Source organism: Jaculus jaculus, chromosome 11 (genome assembly GCF_020740685.1).
Source record: "Jaculus jaculus isolate mJacJac1 chromosome 11, mJacJac1.mat.Y.cur, whole genome shotgun sequence".
NCBI classification, from domain to species: Eukaryota; Metazoa; Chordata; class Mammalia; order Rodentia; family Dipodidae; genus Jaculus; species Jaculus jaculus.
The window spans coordinates 28,775,054-28,787,397 of NC_059112.1; the positions used below are offsets into that span (position 1 = coordinate 28,775,054).

General features: G+C 39.3%; 1 protein-coding gene across 3 annotated transcripts in view; it reads left to right on the forward strand.

Annotated features, from left to right (window-relative positions):
• Positions 1–12,344, forward strand: part of Arap2 (ArfGAP with RhoGAP domain, ankyrin repeat and PH domain 2) — a 186,519-nt gene that overhangs the window by 55,848 nt on the left and 118,327 nt on the right. For all 3 annotated transcript variants that reach the window (XM_004656108.2, XM_045130025.1, XM_045130023.1), the window contains exons 8-9: positions 3,907–4,027; positions 10,357–10,535. In XM_004656108.2, the coding sequence (XP_004656165.2) occupies positions 3,907–4,027; positions 10,357–10,535 (300 nt within the window). The remainder of the gene's footprint in view (positions 1–3,906; positions 4,028–10,356; positions 10,536–12,344) is intronic.

Genomic DNA, 12,344 nt, shown 5'->3' on the forward strand with positions numbered 1-12,344 from the left:
TCTAGGAAATTTTCTCCCTACTTCTTTACCAGAAGTGCTTACCTGATCAACATAATCTCATTTGTTATTTGTTATTTGTAGGCATTACAGGTTTGATTTCAAGGAATTATTTTTAATCTTTTTAAAAATATCTGTGAAAAAGAGAATCATCTTTCATTTCTTTTTTTGTAACTTAGATTTTCTTTGTTGAAAGTGAGTTACACATAATACAGAACAAAATGTTAATTACCTTATTTGAGACATTTTTTTTCTAAGCTCTTATAATTGTTAGTAAACTAAGTTTAGGGAATGGGCCACTTAGGTGGTGACAAGCTGTAAATGTTTCTGCTCTGGTGGCAGCAGTGACAAGCTCCTAAAAGAGCGATCCGTAGCCTTTCCCCAAAGATGCCCTGCCTCTCCCTCCTTCTGTAGGTTAACTGGCGGTGGTGGGAAGCTGTTCTTTCCCTTTGCAGCAGAGCTTAGTGATCTCGGCTTGCCTTCAGAGTTCCACTCCATTTTAATCTACTTTCATTTCGGGGGTTTTCTTTGACAAACAATTCATGTTGTGAATTTCTTCTTAATGACCTCTCAGAATATTTGGGTGTACCCGTTGGCAAACATGAGCATCTTTCCCCCACACTTTCACCCTTGTTATCCATCAAGATCCTGTGCTAATTTGGAGATCTACCTGGTGTTTTCCTAGAGAAACTCTTCTTTAACAAACAATCTTCAATGAGATGACATTTGAATAATAATACCTTGGAAGTTTATTTAAAAAAAAAACAAGTTGAAAATAAAGGAAAATATGGAGACTGTTGTAGGAAACTAAGCACTAAATTTTCAGGGTATGGACTGATGTGTTGGTTCAGTTGATGAGATACAAATGATTTAAAAATATTAATGGGCCATCAGAATTTGATATAATTGTGATTAATTGGATATAGTATTCAGTCATTCAGAAACTTTCTGTATTATTGACTATGAGAAAGATAGTGGGCAACATAGATAAATGACCCATGCTTTATTTATGAAGATATCATTAATTAATGATGATATTTTTTGGTACCAAATACATAATCACTTAAATTACAATGAGCATTTATTACAAAGGAAAAGTATAGGGTGCAGCTAACTTATACTATGGTTACCTGCACAGGTGAGGGTGAGAGCTCCTGAATAAGGCTGTGTTCAGGAGAGTATATTTATGTTTAAATAGGAGGACAAGGATCAACTCTGTGAAGATGCAGATGAGGAACATTCTCCTCAGAGAAAGTAACTTGCAGAACTTCTAGAGGGCCCGCATTCAGAGTTGATAAGTGACGGGGTCAGGTGAGGCACAATGATCTGTAGATGTTATTCCATCATGTTTCAGAGGGACAGCCTAGAGGAATTGGCACAGGGTCAGTTTTCAGGTGATGATAAATAATTTAGTCCTAAAGTGTGAGTGACTTACCATCTACTTACATGTACTGCTGAAGAGAGAGCCAGAGTGAGGACGTGGAAGGGAGAGGAGATGCAGGGAGCTCAGTCTTAACGTCCGAGGTCCTTTGGGCTCACTACACACACTGCTGATGATTCAAGAGAAGGGAGCCGGCTTGAAGGAAGAGCAGGTCAAGGGAAAGAGATTTTTAGATTTGTGCACATGAAGTTGCAATTGTCACATGAGAAGGAATTTTCCTGCTTAGCAAAAGAAGCTACGAGCAAGAAAAGGAAAATAAGGAGAAGAAACAAGTTGTTAATGTCATAAGTGTTTTTTTTTTTTTCTTTTCTTTTCTGATACACCCCTCACTTTCCAGAGGGAGGTTATCCATTCCCTGTTCCTAAGTCGCAGTGTGATAGCGTGTCCCGAGTTGGCTGCTTAGGAGCACAAAGGAAAGAAGGCCCACTTGGTGTTGGTGTTGTAGGACGGCACTGAAGAGTGGGTAGGAACGAAGTGAGTGAAGGAGAAATTGTTAACTAAAAGACAGCACCCAGTTGATAAGGTCTATGTGAACTAGTGGAGGAAGCTAGTAACAGTAGACCAACATGTTGTTGAGGGCTGTTACCTACTTGCAGCAGCAAGACTGTATGTCTAAAGGAGTGTGGACTGGAACTTTCTGTGTACATGGAATGGCTTAGTCATTCCCCTCACCATTCACTTCAGATGTGAGGACTGCTCGTAACTGGCGGGGGTGGGGGGAGGCACTCCATGGTCCATTAGTTCATACTTTATGCAGGCAAACTATCTGTCAGGAAGGGAGAAAGATTTACTTTGTCTCAAGGTTTCAGAGTCCACAGTATGTATTTGACTCCACTGATTCTGTGCTCAGGGTAAGGAGAACATGCTGGTGGAGGGACATGTGGCCACCTGCCTCGTGGCAGCCAGGATGGAGAGAGTAAGAAAGGACTGGAGACCCGGTGTAAATCGTTGAAGTCGTTTCTGTTGACACCTACATTGTTGAGTTTCTACCACCTTCTTGAAGCAGTGCCACCAAGCTGGGACCCAAGTGTTCAACACATGGGCTTATTTGAGAACTTTTTTCAAACTATAACATGTCTAGTGCTGTGGAAAGGAATGGAAGAAAAGAAGGAAACCCTTAAGAAGTAGCTAAACTTTTGTTTTTATTTTTTTTACTTTTATAAAAATTATTTGAGAGAGAGGGTGAGAGAGAATGGGCACTCCAGGGCCTCAACGCAATGCAAATGAACTCCAGACACTTGCTCCCCTTTGTGCAGCTGACTTATGTGGGCCTGGGGAATCAAACTGAGGTCCTTTGGCTGTGCAGGCAAACGCTGTAACTGCTAAGCCATCCCTCTAGCACAGAAGTGGCTAAACTCTTGATATTCAGACCTTCCATCATGTGACTAGACGTGTTTCCAGTCTTGGTATCTTGACTGTGTTTTTTTGTTATTTGCTATGTGACTTGGTCTCATTTTCTTGCCTTTATACACTTTCATTATTGTCTTTCTGATCAGAATGGTCTCCACCCACTTAGCATTTTGGTTCAAGTTAAGGTTTTGCATAAGTCAGGCTCACATGTCACCGTGTTTGTCAAAACTTTTCACCCCCTTTTAGAGAACTTAGCTTGCATCCTCTAACTCATCTGTTCTTTAGTTTGATTTCAGTTTCAGACTGTCTTTACGTTAGCTGGTTTTTCATTTTGAGTTTCTTTTTCTGTCTAAAGACTGTATTTTCTGTAGCACAGGGTAAAATATTTGATCCTTGGAAAGTCATTGAAATTGTGTGATAGTCATTGTAAATGGCTTGGGAGCTCTATCTGCTAAGTTTCACCTGCAGCCAGATCCCTTTTTCCTCACGCCTTCTGTCTTTTTGAAATGAGGTCTCCTGCAGCAGCACAGACTGGCCTCAGGCTTGTGGCTTTACAGCTGCCTCATGTTCCAAATGCTGGGATTACAGGCTTGGCTATCATATCTAAGGTTTCAGTTTATTTACGGGGGAATGAAAAAAAAAAAGGTGATGACAGTGTGGGTTTTATCACAGCATTGAGAATATGATGAATTCCCACAAGATCCGTATGTATTTTTGTCCTCTGTGTAGTAGCAATAGTTGGAGATGCTTCGCTTACAGTTCCTTTTGTGGCCAGCAGATGCCTGCAAACACCATCAGATCCTTGTCACCAGATAGTCCTGAAGAATAATCTGATGGTTGTAAGGACTGCATAGTGCTGGTCTCTTAGTGTTGTTTATATTTCATGATTTGATTTTTAATTCCACATGAACAGAAATTTGAAAAGGTGTTTCTGTTAAAAGGAAGGGTGGGTAATTAGTAGATTTCTTCCTGGGGTATAAGATCAGCATGTTTATATTTTAAAATATAGATAGAAATCATGATGGAGAAGCAGTTGTAAATCTGAGCTAGTCTAATTTTGATAACATTGGGAGAATTTCATTGTAATGAGTCTTCCCCCCTTTCCCTAACCATTACAGGAAATGTATTCCAAAGGAATAATTCCCCTCTCTGCCATATCTACAGTACGAGCTCAAGGAGACAACAAATTTGAAATTATTACAACACAAAGAACTTTTGTCTTCAGGGTAGAAAAAGAAGGTAAGATAAAGAACCTTTCTCTTGTGTGCTCTCACGCTCTCTCTCCACAGAGGCCGTCTGTGCTGTCCTGGCTGGCCTGTAACTCACTATTTAGACCATAGTGGCCTTAAACTTGCACCCCTGTGCCTCAGTCTCCCACATGTGTGATGTAGATATATGTCACTACATCCGTGTCTAAGAGTATTTCTTTATCCCTATGAAAATACTCACAAGTATTAATTTCTTTCCAATCACATATGTAAACTAGGTAAAGTAAGATATGAGGAAAGTTTTAAGTATACTTTTCAGCAGTTTATATATTTAAAACATTTATTTGTTTATTTTTATTTATTTATTTGAGAGTGACAGAGAGAGAAATAGGCAGAGAGGGGGGGGGGAGAGAGAATGGGCACACCAGGGCCTCCAGCCCCTGCTAATGAACTCCAGACATATGCGCTCCCTTGTGCATCTGGCTTACCTGGGTCCTGGGGAATCAAGCATCAAACCGAGGTCCTTAGGCTTCACAGGCAAGTGCTTAACTGCTAAGCCATCTCTCCAGCCCTGGTTTATATTTTAAAATCAATTTTAAAGGCAGATTGTTAAAATCCAAATAACTTGAGAAATTATTCTTTGTATGTTCACTGTTTGATGCAAAAAATAGGGGAGATTCAATGTGGGATGCTTGTTTAAGTTGTAGCAGCTATACAGTAGGGAAAACAGTAAACTAGGGTCTCTAACCTCACATAGCTCAATTTAAGCTGTTATTTTTGATGATGCAAAATAAATACTTAATAGCCAAACAGTTGTCATGTTGACAAGTTGATTTGACGGGTGTGCATGGAGCTCATTTTCGAGACTGCACGGTCACGGTGTTCTCTTTATATTTTGGAACATCTTCAGTGCTTACTGCATTCCTTCCTTGTGCATTAACCACTGTGTGTCACCTTATGGTTAAAAGGTGGCATTAATGGGACTCAGGGGATGACTCAGTAGTCACAGCAGCACTTGCCTGTAAAGCCAGAGGATCCAGGTTCGATTCCCCAGATGCACAAGGCGGCACATGCATCCGATGTTTGTTTGCAGTGGCTAGAGGCCCTGGCTTGCCTATTCTCATCTGTTTCTCTCTCAAATAAATAAATAAAAATTTACAAAGTAGCATTAAAGTAACATAGGTTTTATGGATGGCATGAACAGAGGAATATTTTTAGAATATTCTGTAGTGGGGAAAGGAGAAGCCAAGGGAGTGAAAATTCCCAATTGTATATTTGTCTCACTATCATAACATGCCATAACAACATACCTCACTTGTCTCAAGTAATATAGGTAAGGTCATCTCCTGACTTAAAGAATAGGAACTTTACCTTATTTTCAGGACTCTTTCTAATTTTTGTATAAATACATAATGAACTTGACTTGCTATGCTCCACATAAGTCATAATAGTGTGGGGAAATTTCCTGAACCCTTTGTCACGCCCTAGACATTTTGTTATATTTAGCCCCACAACAGTCTTAGAAGCGCTACTATAGCTATGGTCCCATTTTACAAATAGGGACATCAATCCATCTGTAGGCAGACACAGCTTTAGTGCTGGCCATCAAAGGCATTGCTGTCCTTCAAACTACTGTGCTCCTGGAAAATGTTGGCATTAGACAACACAAAAGACATTCCGTAGATAGATATAACCAATAATGAATGCATCCCAGCTGTCCTTTACACTGGAACAGTTTTATTAAAACATTTTTATTTATTTATTTGCAAGCAGAGAGAGATGCAGAGAAGAGAGACAGATAGAATGGGCATGCTGGGGCCTGTAGCCATTGCAGAAGGACACCAGATGCATGCTCCGCCTTGTGCATCTGGCTTTACATGGGTACTGGGACATTGAAACCAAGTCATTAAGCTTTGCAGGCATGCACCTAAACTGCTGAACCATTTCTCTAGCTCTGGACCAGTGTTTTTCAAATTATAGATTGCTATGGATTTATCAACTTAATTCATAATTTATACTACTAAAACTAAAATGTGGCTGGACGTGGTGGCACACGCCTTTAATCCCAGCACTCGGGAGGCAGAGGTAGGAGGATTGATATGAGTTTGAGTCCACCCTAACACTACATAGTGAATTCCAGGTCAGCCTGGGCCAAAGTGAGACCCTATCTTGAAAACCCAAAAATACCCCCAAAACAAACAAAAAAAAAACACATTAAAATGCCACTATGAGCCCCTAAAACATAAAATAAGAAATATCAAAGGACATTGCTTATAATTAATATATTATGAAGTATAGCTAGGTGCATGTTGTATACATTTGCTGTAGAAAATGTTTTTTTTCTTTGCCTTGATAACTAAAAGAAATATAGAAATTATGACTCTGGAGCAGGGGTCAGCAACCTTGCCTGCAGCCCAGATGTGGACACTGAATAGTCTTGTTAGTTTCCCCTGCTCATTCATTTCTATGTCATCTTATTGATGTTGCCAGGCCCTGTCCTAGAGTATTTTATAGGGAACTTCTTGTATGAGTCATTGTGGGGACTTTTTGTCTGGCCTTCAGAAAGCTGTTTACACATGTAGTGCTCAGAATAGGACTTGTGTTTGAAGTTTTGGGTTGTCTTCCCATTTTCCTTGAAGCACATGTCAGTGTTTCTCTTGACTGGCCCTATGGCAGTCTGTCTTGGTGCTTTGATTTCTCTGTTCAGAGAGGTGCGTGTCTGGTTCTTTGAGGTACTTGTCACTATCCCCTCTTTATCTCAAAGTGAGCCTCACATACACCATGTAGCCTACATTGTAAGGTAGATGTATTACATGGAGCTCCCACCTTCTGTGAAAATCTATGCGGCCATATTTGCTTGCTACATTAGAAGTTAGACACATTTTATTTAAGTGGCATTTATCTGCCACACATGTTTAAATGTTACATGTTTACCATGAATCAATAAAGCCTTCTGTGGTATGTAGTTCATCTTTGCTATGTAAGCTTAGCATTAGAATTTCATTAATTTTGATATACATGTATTACCTGATAAATAAAGCTTGTCTTTAATTTTTGAAACCATGGGAACGAACATTGCTTCACTAAAAGCTGAGGTTGCCTCCCTGTGAAATACTGAATTCTTTTGGTTGGAAATTATTATTTTTTAAATATGTTTTATTTATTTATTTGAGAGAGAGAGGGAAAGGCAGAGTGAGAGGGAGGGAGGGAGGGAGGGAGGGAGGGAGGGAGAGAATGGGAGTGCCAGGGCCTCCAGCCACTGCAGACGAACTCCAGATGCATGTGTCCCCTTGTGCATCTGGCTTACATGGGTCCTGGAGAGTCAAACCAGGATTCTTTGGCTTTGTAGGCAAATACCTTAACTGCTAAACCATCTCTCCAGCCCCAGAAATTATTCTTATATAGTAGTAACTTGCAGTTTTAAAAGAAGTGTGTGCAGAAGCATTATTTATTATCTTGTCAGTACTGAGGCTTGAACCTATGACCTTGGGCATGCTGGAACAATGCTTTCCCTGTACATTATAGCACTGCTACATTGCTAGTATTGAGAACAAGTCTTGTAACAGAGGCAATAGGAATACTTCTATGAATGGGTGGTTATCACCTTGACCAACCCTTCTCTAATATTGATTGTAGACATTTTTAGATCATATCATATCACAAGTATACATCCACATTGGGCATGATGGATCATGCGTGCAATCCAAGCACTCAGATGGTAGAGGCAGAAGGATGGCCACAATATTAAGGACAGCCTGGTCTCCATAGTGAGCTGTAGGCCAGCCAGGGCTACAAAACCTGGGCTCCAAAGCAAGAAGAAGCGAAACCCGGCCAGACTTTGTGAGAATGTGGCATTGGGTGTATCTACTCCTAAATTTTGTACTTGGAGAATGTTGTCTTTCTGTTCATTTTTTGATTGCTTTTTTTTTCTTTTATAAAAGCTGGCATCCCTGAAAAACTCAACAGCTAATTGGAAATGAAAGAAATCTCTATTTTTTAAATTTATATCCCAGGAAAATTATTCACTCTTTGTTTCTTCCACTTCCTTTTCTTCTTTTCCTAATTTTAATTGCTGTATTTAGAGCAAAGTCATAGAATATTTCCAGAAGGAATGGTGCTCACTTAGCTCAGTGCTTTGATTGATGTTCTCTATACATATTCCTTATTTAAAAGAGTGGACAAACAGTGATCCCATGTCTCTTTGTCCACACCAGATATACCCTGAGACGCACTGGAAAGTCTTGAAATTGCATACAGTACCAAATTCAACGTACATTGTGTTCTTTCCTATGCACACATACCTGTAAGAGATTTAATTCTTCAATTAGATGCAGTAAGAGATTAATAGCAATAACATGATAGAATAACTAAGACATAATTAAATTTTGCCAATGTAATATCTTTCTTTGTCTTCACTGACCTGTCTTTTGGTATGCTGATGCCAAAGCACCTTACAGTGGCCCAGTTTTTCAGATTGTCAGTGCCACTGTGATTGTGTTTCAGGGTCATTACTAAGTGGCATCAGGGCTTTGTGAACAGACGCACTGCAATGCCTTGACAGTTGACTTGATAAACTGGGGTGTCTACTGGACACTGGAGTGATGCTTGGAAGCACATTGTTTGCACAGCAGCCTAGATTGACCTAGGCTAAGCAATGCCTCGAGTCCTGAGGCTGACAGACTGGGGTGGTGTCAGGTCTTAACACAGTACTAAGAGTGATGTGAAACTTAAAACAGGAGTTGTTCATGTCTGGAATTTCACACTTCATAATTATAAGCTGTGGGTTACTGGATAGAACGAGACATCCTTTCTGTCCTGCCTCTGTCCTTAGGTTGCCCTTGTTCCAAATGCATGCTGCTCTTGTCTCTCCAGCTCAGGTGGTTCTGCTTTGTCTTTTCCTTGTTGCCAGGCTTCAGCACACATCCCTCACTATTTTCTTGCTGCCAAGTACAGTTATGTGAGATTTAACATATATTTTGTTGTCATTTTTATTCTAATCCACTCTCTGACCTTCATAGAACTGACTATTCGATACCATTTGTGTAACATTTATACTATTCTATATTTCATTATGTCTTCCAGCTTAACTAGCCTGATACTTTTGATTGCTCTTTGGAGACTAGGTCACATTTCTGTGCCCCACCACATTGTGCAGTTGAAGGCCACTGAGCTTTTGTGAATGAAGTGAGAGTCCTGTGATTTAGTTTCCTGCTGAAGCTAGAATGAATGGGAGGTTGAATATCAAGGCAGACTTAGCTCAATTTTTGTGAGCATATGAGTGACAAATTGCCTTCTTAATGTATTAGTTGTTGGTGATACTGCTTTTTTTAATTAAAGCACTATACTATTTACTTTTGTGTAGCTGTGAGCAAATAACCTGACAAAATATAATTTATTTTACCTTTCTTGAGTCCATCTTTATTAATTCTTTTTTAAATTTAATTTTATTTTTTATCTTTTCACAATTTTTATTAACATTTTCCATGATTATAAAAAAATATCCCATGGTAATACCTACCCCCTCACACACACTTTCCCCTTTGAAATTCCATTCTCCATCATATTACCTCCCCACAAAAAACAATTTTTAAGGTAGGAAAGATTTATTTTGGTTCATGGCTTCAAAGGGTTCATTCAGTACCTAGTAACTTGACGCCATGTATTTATTAAGACTGACGTGCTATTGGAGCTTTTTCGTGTCATCTTGGAGAGAAATCAGAGACATGAGACGATTGAACACTGGCTGTAACCTCCACAGGAAGTCACCTACTTCCTCTAGCTTGGACCCTGTTGCCAGGGTTTCCTTAACCTCTCCGAATAGTACCACCAGCTGGAGACAGACTTAAAATCATGAGCCTGAGGGGGCATTTCATATTCCAAACTGCCTCTTGAATCATCTAAAAGAGTGACAAGGGTCTGGAGAGATGGCTTAGCGGTGAAAGCGTTTGCCTGAGAAGCCAAAGGACACAGGACCCACCTAAGCCAGATGCACAAGGAGGTACATGCATCAGAAGTGTGATTTTAGTGACTGAAGGCCCTGCCGTGCCCATTCTCTCTCTCTTTTTGCCTTTTTCTCTCTCAAATAAATAAAATTTAAAAACAAGAGTGACAAGAACTTAGGCCACTTGGAGTTCTTTTAAAATTTGCACATTCAGATTCTTGAGGTCTGGCTTGAGGCCTGAAATGTTTCTTTTCTAATCATTTCCCCAAAGTAACCAATAATACTGATTCCGGGGCAACTGTTCTGCTTTCAACAGCCTAGATTGTGAACTTGGCAAGCAGGTCCCTTGTTGATCATTCTGGGTGTACCTTTGTATATATCTAATGCATGGGCATGTATGTTTTCTCCTCTGTTTGCAGAAGAGAGAAATGATTGGATTAGCATACTGCTAAATGCCCTGAAGTCACAGGCCCTGGTGTCACAGGCTCAAGCAGTTTCTACACCTGAGAAATGTGGCTATCTTGAGTTGAGAGGGTATAAAGCCAAAATTTATACTGTGTTGCGGGGAAACAGCGTGTGGCTTTGCAAAAATGAGCAGGTAAGCTGGGTTTCATTGTTTGTCCATTGCTATTTGATTAGAACCACTGGGTTTGGTTTTCAGAATTAGTCCTGCTTTTATGTATAGTCTTGCTTTCGTATTGCATTGAGTGCACCACTAACCACAGCAGAAATCAAAAGTACCTATATCATGGTTGAGACTGATGTCATCTTTTTAAGGGTCTGAGGACAAAGGATGGTTGGCAGTACTTCTTGAAGTGCTTTCCTCCTTTCAAGCAACATACGGTGACATTAGAGAACAATTAAGAGTCAATTACCACACGTAGCTGTTCAGGAAGTAAACCTCCCTCTGAATCTGCACGGCTACTTTTGTGTCATGAATGAGAACTATAGAGAAAGAACAGGGACCACATTGTATTCTGCTTTCTTTGAGCAGATATGGTATTTGTGGGGAAACTTACTAGAGAGAATATTCGTGTGTGCTTATATGTGTGTACACAAATAAACATATATATGAACAAACACATAAACACACCCATGTCTTTGTACACGTGGATCACATAGACTTAAATGAAATGGTCTTGAATTACTGGACCATTGAAATTTGTTGCTATGACAAGACAAAATGAAGAATTTAAATTTTTTTTTTCTTTTTTAAATTTATTTGAGAGTGACAAAGAGAAAGAGGGAAGGAGGGAGGGAGAGAGAGAGAGAGGGAGGGAGAGAGCGGAAGAGGGAGAGGGAGAGAATGGGCATGCCAGGGCCTCCAGCCACTGCAAACAAACTCCAGATGCATGTGTCCCCTTGTGCATCTGCTAACATGTGTCCTGGGGAATCGAACCTCGAACTGAGGTCCTTAGGCTTCACAGGCAAGCGCTTAACCGCTAAGCCATCTCTCCAGCCTTAATTTAAATATCTTGATCAGAATAGTGGTGAATTAAAGTTTTAAGTCCTATTAGCTTTATTTGATTCTATAGATACTGTTTTCTCTATTGTTTCTGGGGTTTACTATATATAAGAGAAAATTCTCCTGTGCTGTTTTTGAATCCTTATTGTTTCATCTTTCCTTCTGGAATATATTAGGAATTTAATAATCATTTGTAGATTCAACAGTTTTCTTTCAATATGTAATCTAAGATAAAGACATTTTATGATATACTGTCGTCGACTACAGTGAGGTATTGTGTAAATGCTATTTTTCCTAACAAGACACTGACATCAACTCAATACAAGTAGTACTTACACACACACACACACACACACACACACACACACACACACTAGAATTTTAGCCAAGGCTTCCTCTGAATTCAATGTGACCTTATTCTTTAATTTTTTTCAATAAGATTTATTAGCCAGTTAGGTTAGGAAGTCATCAGTGAGTACTGTCTACATACTAATAATGTGAGCACTTAGTGTATTTCTCCAAAATATGGTACACACTTCAGAATGTGTATGGAGTGAAGATGAGCATTCCAGGCTATGAAGAAAGATGATCAAAACTTTCCTTACTAGAATGTAGCTTAAAGTACATAGTTTGTATGCATCTGTGGAAGTTCATTTTATATTTGCACTGATTCAATGGACTTGATGTTATTAGTTTCATTGATCTCATTAACCAGATTATCTGAGTTTATGTTATTTGCTAGAAGTTGAGATATATATGTATACGTATGTGTGTGTATATATGCATATATATGCATATGCATATATATACATATATAATTTTATTATTTTTTTTTTTCAATTTTTTTTCTTAACATCTTCCATGATTGTAAATAATATCCATCAACATCCATGATAATGCCCTCCCTATCCACACTTTCCCTTTTGAAACTCCATTCTCCAT